The following is an 11300-nucleotide window of genomic DNA, read 5'->3' on the forward strand; positions in this document are numbered from 1 at the left end:
TAGAGTCGCAGGCGAGAACATCTGGTGAGATTGCTGATGTTCTGCTTCCTTTTCCCTCCTTGCATCAGTCAGCAGTGACAGTATTTCTGACCCACATCTCCCAAATTAAACATTTCACCACAAAACCCCGAATGTCTTATTTATAAATGTAGATTTTGGACTTGCGTGTCATACTTGAATTATTATTTTCCTGTACTCGAACTGTTAAAGTTGTTAGTCAAAATTCGAGGCCGTATAACCACGTGATTGCTCTCAGCCAATCATCAATGAAAGCTAATGGTCATGAAAACGGTATAATCACATGTGGGAAAGAAAATATATGATACTAGTTTATCATTATAATATAATATTATAAACTGTATAAATAAAGGCCAATTTAAAAACTAAAATCTGATCATATGCATTGTTTTAACTTTTCTGGGGTTGAAATGGATCATTTCCAACATGATTGTACTGCCTAAATATAATCATTAATATGTAATATATGTATATATCATTTAAATATATTTAAAAACGTATGTGATTTATTGTCTTATAAAACAGAAGACGCATTTTTGTAGTCCATGTCCTTACCCTTAATGATGCTGCAATCGTGATGTATGATTACATTACAATGGTCTCGTGCACTTATTAGTATTACTATTTAGTTAACTATAGAAGATAACTGTAAAGTTGTGTGTGTTTTTTTTTTATTATTTGTTTTCGTTGAAATGAATGTTGGTAATATTAGTGGTGTACTGTAAGTTGCTGTGAAATACAGAATGTAACATTTAGCATTTTATTAATATAGTGTTAAAGTGGTGGTATCATCAATACGTCACGAGAAACCGTCCACTTTTATTTTGGATCCGCTATAAAGGAAACCTATTGTAAACCTAATGTACCTCTAGCATGAAAAGGTGACTGTAGTGAGTCAGTTACATAAGTGATAAATGTAAATAAAGACATTTTATATCAAGTCAATTTGAAAAATAAATAAGAAAATAATTGCTCACATTATTTGCGTGCAATTGCTTGTATTTTGAAAAAATAATGCTTTTAAATAGCAAATATGAGAATCATCTGTGATCGTACCATCTTTTAGATGTACTTTAGTCTTCAGGTTGACACGAACCGCATCCAAACCTCGTCCAGAACCTTCTAATAAATAAAAAAAGACAAACTTGGCCTTAGCACTCCCACCAAATAGAGCCCCTCTCATGTATCGTCCACTCTCTTCCATTGAGTCACTGACTCTATGATGGTAATGATGATGAAGTTCGGGATGCCTCCTCATCACATGTACCGGTCCATTTCCTTTGTTTTTCACGCTGCAGCTCCTTCTTTCTCTGCATCCTGAGTGGCATGAAGGAGGACCATGTGGAGGGAGAGAGAGTGGGGAGTCCTCCCTCGGACGCCTCCTTTGTGAAGTTCCGAGGCTGTGTTGCTCCATGCATTCACCGGCCTCACCCGAACATCTGCCCCACAAAAATATCCCCCCATGCACCATGCATGCAGCAGCACAGTGCGCGGAGAGAAGTCTTGCAGATCAATGCTTGTCCTCTTTTTTTATATTGTGGAACAGTCCTACTTATGGGCCTCCTCTCTGCAAGACGAGGGCATGCACCATGCTCCGTTTAGGGGGTCCGGCACGTCTGATTTAGTTCGAAGCAAAGCGGGCCTAAATGGCTCTAATTGCCAACGCCTTGATGAAAAGTCGATGGGAGTTAAAGCGGCCCCGATCACTAACTAGAGCCTGCAATCCATCTGTACTCGTTTATTTATTTATTTCCCCATTTGTCTCCACAAATCACCCGCCAGTCGGGACCGGGACACATATTTGTTTTGTTTTTGTGCAGAAACATCTCGCATTTGCATGCACTTTAAAACTATATCATGCATTCACCTTTCGTTGTTTGTTTTTGCATCTTTGCACACTCTATCTGCCATCGTGATTTATTTCCCTCTATGATTCGACAGCCTTAATTCCACATTAGCTCTTGTCATTTTTTTTGTTTTGTTTTAGTGCGGACATTTCACGCGTGTGTTCATCTCGCAAGCATGTGTGAGATTAAACAAACACATTAAGACGTTTTAACATGGAATAATTTGAGCATGAAAAGCTAATAAATCAGAAGATGGTATGGCAGAATTGAATTGTAGTGCTTTTTTTAAAAAACGCGCACGCGTACGTCTCTGCGCGTGCGTGTGTAGGGTAGGTGGGGGGGGGTGGCGCGTGGGGGTGTCGGTTCGGTCCGATCCCTGCCTCTGATTGGTTCTTATTTGAGGAAGCTGACGGCTTCTGTCCACTAATAAGCGCCTCCCAGCCGTTCTAAGGGCCATTATAATGCAAGGGACCTCCTTTTTTTAAGCACAAAGCGAATTTTCCTTCATTTAGAGCCATCTATGCCCCTTAAATTGCCCCCAAAGTTTGTATAGGAGATTTTCCCCCGGACCTCTTTTCGCCCTGGAGCGGTACGCGATGCTCTCTCACGCCGACCTCCTGGATGCTCGGCTCGGTGAGTTCTCAGCTCTAAACCCCGGAGCTAAACTCCACTGTAAGAGTCCAACTTCTTCTTTTTAACCTTGTGTTTATCTAGCCGTCAATTGACTGTGTATTTAATTATGTGTACAGTTAAGTGTTTTTGTGTGGAATTAGGAATGATTTGACAGCATAAATGTGATTAAACCCCAGGCTAAATTAAGTTAATTTATTATTTTTGTCATGTTTTTTTTTTTTGTTGCATGTATTTACGTTGTCATCATCCTCTCAGGGATGAAGGATGCTGCAGAGCTACTCGGACACAGAGAAGCCCTCAAGTGTCGGCTGGGTGGCGGTGTGCCAGACCAGGGCCATCCAGGAGACATGGCCCCCGGTTCTGATTCCGTGGAGGGAACCACTCTCCTGCCCGGGGAAGACATCACCACCGTGGGCTCCAACTCGGCAGGCATGCCGGTGAACGGCAAAGAACCCGAGAAGCAGCAACAGCAGCAGCAGCAGCAACCCCAGCAGAGTTCCGGTCAGACGGCCAGTCAGCAGAAACAGAAACGGCACCGAACCCGCTTCACACCGGCCCAGCTCAACGAACTGGAGCGTAGCTTCGCCAAAACCCATTACCCGGACATCTTCATGAGGGAGGAACTGGCGCTCAGGATCGGCCTCACGGAGTCCAGAGTCCAGGTAAGCTTTTCACACTTCTTCGAGCCCACGCAGTCCTGGAGGGAAGTACATTTGAAAATATGAGAAACTGACTGGTTGAGGATCAGGACGAACCTCATAAGGTTCTAGAATACATTATGAAATGTATTTATCCCAATAAGGTGTAAATTACATTAGTATCATATGATATTAGCTTCCAAAACTACAAATAGTCACCAATTTAGTTGTGCCAAATTAACTAAATAATAATTCACTATTTTAGTTCAAATGCAGTCAGGTTCGTGTGTCGCTGTCCGGGGTGCTGAAGCTCACCTGAGAAAATGCAAAGCAGAATATAAAAGAACATTAGAATATTAAAGCCACACGTTATACCCTGTAATAAATGTTATCGTAAACCGGACCATAGAAGCAAGTGATTTCGTTGTTATCCAAATGATCAACGCCTGTCATGGATGGAAACACGTGACATGTATTATTTTTCTTTACCTTAGTTCTCTTTTGTTCATAAAAAAACAACATGCGATGCAATCAATTCAGAAGAAGAGCCGATATCTTCTCCAGAATTTAAAGCATTCACATATTGATGTTTTTGCCTGAAATGATCTATCACATCACTTGTTGGCGTTTTAATTTTTTTAAAGCATACATTCGCACCAATGCAATAAAACAAAGGCATTTTCAACCGATTTCCACTCTTATTTATTATAAGAGTGAGCGGATTATTAATGCAAATGATCCCAGTGAAGCAATAAAAGCAGTAGGATCATTAGTCACCTTAACAATAGTCCTCTTCTCATGTCAATGTGGCCTGTTTCGTGTTGGACTAAAAACAACAGCATGCTATGCAAAGATCACGTGGTTGTCTTGCGCTTCCTTTCAAAAAATATTCCATCAGAAATCTCTTAATAGAACTCAGGTAATACAGTATTTTTTTTTAACAGAATGAGAAATTGCTTTCTGTTTCTCCCTCGTCGAGTAATAACCTCGGCTGATGCTTCACGGGTGGCTGCGTGGAATGAGAGGGAGTTAATCACAGTCCAGTGTGATGAAATCTTTATGAAAGTGTTTTCCTTCTAGTGGTGTATTGCAATGTGTCTATGTATCATAATTCGCACACAATACAGGCAATTTTTGCAATTGTTTATTTAGTTTTTTGTTAGAAAAGCGATAAAGACACCTACAGGTACATAAGGATGATAATAGTATCATCAAATAGTGTAGTATTTAAATAGAAATAACAGTGATGGATATGAATTGTACCATCGTGGCATTTTCTTTTCTTTTCTTTTTTAAACATACCTCTTCATTATATATTTTATTTACAGCTTTATCCAAAGCATTCAAGGTCACATTGCAAGGCAACAAACAGATTTTAAAATGAATATGAGTTCTATTATAGTGGCTACTGGGTGTATTTATTTCATTTGAGTCTGTATATTTTAAATGGGTGCTATAATTTTTAGTGTGGCATTCAAAATAATAATGACGAAACCAGCTAAGCTGTTTACATGTACAATCATTAGAATGAATATAGAGTATATTAATTACAACTAAACGTTAATACTTATAGTTGCATACTAAGTTATGCTTGATACGTCTAATTATTCTAGTTTCTCACATGTATTTTTATATCAGTGGTGGATACGTCCTATTGTGTTTCTTAATATAATTCCACACCTGATCATTTATAGTGTTACGCATGTCTGTATTTTGTCTTCCAGAAGAGAATGTCTGCAGAATAACATTACTTTGGGTGCAAACAAAAATAAATAACAGTAAATAAATACACACAATAAAAGAAAACAAAAAAAGACACCCATCCGTTGTACGTAATGGATGATTTTACATTTTTGAAGACAGTGTTTCATAAAGTGGAAGTGCAGACATACTGTAATTGTTTCTGCAGATGTAAGCTGGCGTGTAAATGATGTGTCCAAGCGGTGTTATGTTCCACGTTAAAGACTGACTGGTCCGTATACGTTTGGTTCTCTAGGTGTGGTTCCAGAACCGGCGCGCAAAGTGGAAGAAGAGGAAGAAGACCACCAACGTGTTCCGCGCCCCCGGCACGCTGCTTCCCACGCCGGGCTTGCCTCAGTTCTCGGCGGCCGCCATGGAGAACAGTCTGTGCTCGTTCCACGCCAACGACTCCCGCTGGGCCACCGGCATGCCGGGCGTGTCCCAGCTGCAGCTGCCGCCCGCTCTGGGGCGCCAGCCCTCCATGGCTCAGTCTCTGTCGCAGTGCAGCCTGGGCCACGGTCCGCCCCCCAACTCCATGGGCCTCTCCAACGGCCTCTCGTCCAACGGCTCCGGCCTGCAGTCGCACCTGTACCAGTCGCCTTTCCCCGGCATGTCGGCGTCTCTCTCCGGCCCCACGAACGTATCGGGCTCCCCGCAGCTGTGTAGCTCCCCGGACAGTGACATGTGGCGAGGGACCAGCATCGCCTCTCTGCGGCGCAAGGCGCTGGAGCACACAGTGTCCATGAGCTTCACTTAGTGACTTGTAAATAATAGTAAAAAAAACAAAAAACCCAAACAAACAAACAAAAAACGGCCACTCACCCCCCACTCCTACGCCGAGGCTCCATTCCCTCGCCACTTAGACAACCTTGAAGGTGTGTGTGGATGCTCTAAGATGATGAAAGCAATCACACCAATGGACACTGAATCACGGTGGTCATTTAAAATAAAAAAATGGATTGGCAAATAAATCCCATTGTAATAATCTCTAGAAGACTGTGGACCTTTAATTAAAGAGGGCCTAACAATTGTCGTTTTTATCGAGAGCCTCTTGCAGCGCTCATGTTGTTGTGTTCAGGTGATCTTGTGTTATGTCCAACGGTAATTTATGAAATATACATTGTTTTGTTTATTTTAGTAACAGCCTGTGCGTGGGCCCGTTGGAGCTGCAGGCATGCACCGTGCATGGAGGTTTCACATGACTGTAGGTGCCCACACACACTTACACAGACACACTATACAGTGATCTTTCAGTCTATAAGCCTAAACTCTGTTTTAGGGTGTTTTTGTGTAGATAAAAAACCTTCTTGTGTGACATGTTTTAACTTATTGTATGTGCTATATTACTTGACACATTTCTTAAATGTTTGATCTTACATCGAAATGCATCACACTGACAGGTTTGTACCAAATAAAAAAAGAGCAACGAATAAAAGTACTTTTAAATCATTGTCTCTATTCCACGCGATCGGTTTTGTGTCGTCATTTTGTGACTGTGCTGAAGAAATGACAATGTCTTTTAAACCGGGTCACGCCACTTTGTTAGTGCCTATGATCCAATAAAACATGCCTATCGTTGTGATTAACGCTAATATGTTTAATATTATGTTATTGTAGTTTGCAGTGTTGCACAACGGCATTGCAACCAGCTGAGAGCTCTACCTGATGTTGCCCCGCTCATGTACTGCAAACTACAAACACAATAATAAACAGTCAAATTGATCGTGACGATCAAAAATAACCATTACTGTTGTAATAAAGGCAGAAATGACGATACAGCTCAAGATTAGCTCTTACCTGATTGCGCAGATGAAACTAATGTTTCATTACCTGCACTCGTCTACCGGCATAATTCAGTATACACTTGAATATGTTTTTGCAGCCAAAATGATGCCGTTGATTTGACAAAGTATAATAAACATGCTCCGAGTGGTTCGCATGTTGGCCACGCAGTCCGCAGGTCGGGAAGACTTTGGTTGGAATCTGTGTGGAGTTTGCATGTGCGTGGGTTTTCTCACACATTCCAAAAACATGCTTGTTAGTTTCATTGGCGACTCTAAATTGCCCATTGGTTGTTGGACTACATGTGACCTGTGATTGGCTGGCGACCAGTCCAGCTATCGGTTCCCCCGCGACCCTATTGAGGATAAGCTTCATAGGGAATTGATGAATGGATAATAAACATTTTTTTTTAGCTTTTAAAGCAGCTGAAAACTTGAAATTATACATCAGCAATGTTACGCTACTAGCAGCACTGCCCGTAAGCTTGTTATTTAATTTTTGGGGGATAACAAAACACTGATATTGAAAATAAATATGAATACTAGTCAACATTTCTTTCCCGTCTTTTCTAATAACATAAACTTGTTTTACTGCAAATGTCACACAGAAGCCAGACCATGAGCAGAATAAGAATTTCGTTGCGTAGTATAACTAACTACCTGTTTCACTGTGCATATGACAATAAAACTCTTGAATCTTGAATCTTGAAATGAAAATGTGCATATGTGTCTTTGCCTGACACAAGTGTATTTTCAACATTAATAAACGATATTCTGTACACCCACACAATCCTTCTTTTCTTTTGGAAGATTGTACTCTAACAACAACAACAACAGCTGTTGTAATTATAGCTATGGGTGTTTATTTACGTAAACTGCAAAGAGGACGAGCCTTGAGTTAGAAGCAGGCGATAAATATAGACAGGGTTTTATTTACAAAATACTGAAATACGATATATACTAACTTGTTTTTCAACTTTAATCAGGATTAAGAGTGCATGAGAACATGGGAAAGGACCATATGGTCATTTATTAACAAGTATGTCACACAACACAGCACTAATAGAACCAATGTTGGAATAGTGCAAAGTTGGAAACCGCACAGCCAGCATTAAAACGGCTGATGAGCTCATTGTAAGCAACAATACGGTTAGTATAACACTCGTGGGTTTCACACCAATAGCGTAGACATTTTAAAGGGCACACAGAGGTACTCATGATACTTTGAATGCGGCTACTTTCATTTTATGCAGTTGCTAGCCCAGAGGTTGCTACAGCCACCGCTGTGACTGCCAAAAAACAAAACAGTTTTTTGGTCCAGTCATATTTTTTTATTGTACTTTTCTTAAAATGAGTGTTTACATCTTGTCTCGTCGTGGGGAACCAATCTCGTGTATCGTTTCGTGCCGTGAGCTGAGTGTCTTGTGACACCCCTGGTATCTAGTAGTGCATTCTTTGCGTCATTTCATCACGAGTCATGTTGGGATGATGCATTCTCCCCAGCTGTATTCCTGCCCTCCCCGCATGGATGTTGCCTTTACAGTGTATGTGTTGCATCATTTCCTCTGCAGATTCCTGTCTCTCTTTCTCTCTCTCTCATCAGTGCATGAGAAATCACCTAATGAGGAATGGGTCGCACATTTCCACAAACTCATTAACCCGCGAACGAGTGAGACTAATTGCAGCGTTTGGCTAATGTGATTCCACATCTGTTAGTGCAGCCCATAGGCAGGCGGGCAGGACCCGTGCACGGGCTTGGATGTGGTGGGCCGGGCCCGTGAAGAGCACACAATGCAAGGAGATTTAGCATAACATCACGCTCATGTGACACTGCTTCGTAAGAGAGCAGGAGGTGTCGCTCTGTTTATTACATTTGTTCAACCATTGTTGTGCAGTGTCCTATCATGACACGCCTGCACGGGGGGCTGCAACACCAGCTTTCATTCCTGCATCAACAAAGACGTTTATTCTCAGCGTTTCAGCATTTACTTTTTCTATGCATTTTCTCAATGTATATTTGTGAACATCCATCTTCTATGCCGCTCATCCTCACTATGCTGGAACCTATCCCAGCTGACTTTGGGAGAGAGGCAGGGTACAGCCTGGACTGGTCGCCAGCCAATATACAGTATTGTATGGGCTAAGTTTCATTTTGTTAGATGTAGTTTCATGTCTTGGCACATGTTACATAGTGTGACCACAGCAGATTTGTCTACTCTCTGTATCTCTATCACTTGCTTTTGGCCTTGCATCTTTCTCATTTCGCACCCTCTGCGCACAATCAGTATCGACCAGCTCCAACCAGAGTCTTACGACAGGAAGGCCCAAGCTAGGTGAAAGGACATCTGACCAGAAGACTCCTGCACTCACGTAGAAGACGAGTCCCCGCAGGCGTGTATCATTCTTCCTGGTACATTGAACTGTTCAAACTGAGCTATCGCTTCCAAGACTCATTTGGAAGCATTTAAGATAATGAACCAAAAGCGACAAAAACTTTCAGTTGGTCCTTCGAGCCGGATCTTGTGCTTCCTGCTCCATCTGCCTTCGACACTCAACACTTCCAGCAATTTAAGTGGTGCCAAAAATAACACGGTAAGCAGAAAACCTTTGTTTTGAAAGAACTCATTTCTGCCTGCCTCCTTGTGGGGGGGAGTGCTGGAATTGATGATAAAAGAAAGCCAAAAACGTTCGTAACAAATGCTGCCTTATTTAATTCCAGTAATTACATTTGCGAGTACCAGTAGGAATCGTTTCCCCCGTTTTTTAATAAGAAAATAAGAATAAAAAATGGTGATATTGCGAGTTGACGAGGATCCTACAAGAGCGCAAGTTAAGACGAAGAAGTGCCGCCTTGACTGTTGAGTGGGATTTTTGTTGTTTTGTACTACTTGGTAAGGAAAGCCGTTTAAAGTCGTATACGTCCCACCGAGAGTACTTGTATACTGCGTAATCTTGGTCAGGAAAGCCTTTCCGGTGTACACAGTATGTGCTATCCAGGGTGTGTCTGTTATGTTTGAGTTTTTGAGAGGAGGAATCCCCGCTGGGGCCTACGCACCGTCAATATGTGTCTTTGTGTTACTTACTATATGTGTTGTGTCTTGTGTGAATTTTGTCCTGTGTGTTTGTGCGATTGCCCATGTGTTAAAATGGCCGAGAAGAAGATCTGGAAGTCTAGTTTTGAACAAGGAAGTTGTGGTACTGAGATTCAAAAGACGCTGAGAAATTTGCTGAAAGGCAGCCTGCGTCATTGCTGGAAGGATATGAGAAGTAATGTGATGATCGGCTTAAACAAGTGCAAAAATTGGGAGGAATTGGGACATTAAAGGGTTTTTTGGCAAGTAGGGGAGATAAAGGGCTGGAACACTCGCAAAACTAAGAAAAATAAACAATAGAAGACCATTCAAGATCTGTTCAAATTCTTCATAAACACCCCTCGGCAGGAGAATAAAACAACTTCCTCCTCCAAATGTGCGTGTGCAGCTGTGGCACAAGGAAGGGGATGTGTGTGCTCATGACTTATCTCTTCTACAGCCTGGAACGCCCACCTGTGCCAGTGAGTTTGCGCACCTGACCGACACACACAGCCTGTTATCAACAATCCATACAAACACGCTCATGATGAATTGGCCTCACACAAACTCTTGTTCTCTCCTTCCATGTCTGAAACAACCGCCAAGCCAAAGCGGATCCAGCTGCCCATTATCGACATTCAATCGGGATCCATTTTGTGCAATATCAGCGCGGATCTGACCATCGCCTGGAGTCATGTGGGTGAGTCGTCTGCCCTCATTGCCAGTATTAATGCTTTCAAGGAGAAATTTGAAGAGACTTTATTGGCAATCAGAGACCCTGACTCTTCATCTGGCATGTCCAGTAACACCACACCCCCACATAGTGACGCACACACACCCAAGCGAGACTCCACTCCTGAAACAGCCAAACTGACTTGACAGCGACTCCCAGCAAACACTAGATTTACACCGACTCAGCGTACGCCACGGCGGCTGCACTGTAGGACTTCATGTTTGGGAAACTACATGACGACTCTTGGACAAAATGGATGGATGGATGGATGGATGGATGGATGGATGGATGGATGGATGGATGGATGACGACTCTTAGTACACTCATTTAAACTCAGGCTGCTCATGATGAGATGTGATGCTGCCCTGTCATGCCCTGAGAAGGTAGCTGTCATTAATGCTCACATCAGCAAAAAGCTGGCTCTCTGATTGCTGATGGAAACAATGGAGCTGTTTAGCTGGCAAGAAGTTGCTGGACATGACGTGGGGGGCCGACAACTGACTCATGTGAGTGACAAACTGATTCATGGTCCGAATTTTCTGTTAAGACTATGCTCTCCCTACAGGAAAAGGCTGGACCCTACGAGATCCAGAGGAGGACTCGGAAGGGCTTTATCGGGAAAGTGGCCGCACCATCTTCTTCCTTCTTCCGCCCGTGTGAAGAGCTTTATTCCACCGGACACGGTTCAGGGCGCACTGACTCAATTAGCCGACTTTATTGGCACCCAGAGCTGTTGGCCATTTGCAAATAATACATTGAAACATGCCCCACCTGCTCCAAATTTAATCCTAAGCAGGCTATCAAATTTGCGGTGGGTGCCTTCCCGGTCCCGCCATGCC

At 42.5% G+C, this 11300-nt stretch overlaps 1 protein-coding gene across 2 annotated transcripts; it reads left to right on the forward strand.

The window, feature by feature from the left end:
* The first annotated feature begins 2238 nt into the window (after window positions 1-2238).
* LOC129180410 (homeobox protein orthopedia-like) lies at window positions 2239-7337 on the forward strand. 2 transcript variants are annotated; one of them, XM_054774869.1, is made up of 3 exons: window positions 2239-2537; window positions 2754-3160; window positions 5133-7337. In XM_054774869.1, exons 1-3 carry the CDS (start codon window positions 2462-2464, stop codon window positions 5631-5633), a joined length of 984 nt encoding a protein of 327 aa, XP_054630844.1. In that variant the 5' UTR covers window positions 2239-2461; the 3' UTR covers window positions 5634-7337. The 2 variants fall into 2 exon arrangements, with proteins under 2 accessions (XP_054630844.1, XP_054630845.1); XM_054774870.1 differs by having other exon boundaries at window positions 2239-2498.
* Window positions 7338-11300: the final 3963 nt, after the last annotated feature.

This window comes from Dunckerocampus dactyliophorus, chromosome 4, assembly GCF_027744805.1.
Source record: "Dunckerocampus dactyliophorus isolate RoL2022-P2 chromosome 4, RoL_Ddac_1.1, whole genome shotgun sequence".
Classification (NCBI taxonomy): Eukaryota; Metazoa; Chordata; class Actinopteri; order Syngnathiformes; family Syngnathidae; genus Dunckerocampus; species Dunckerocampus dactyliophorus.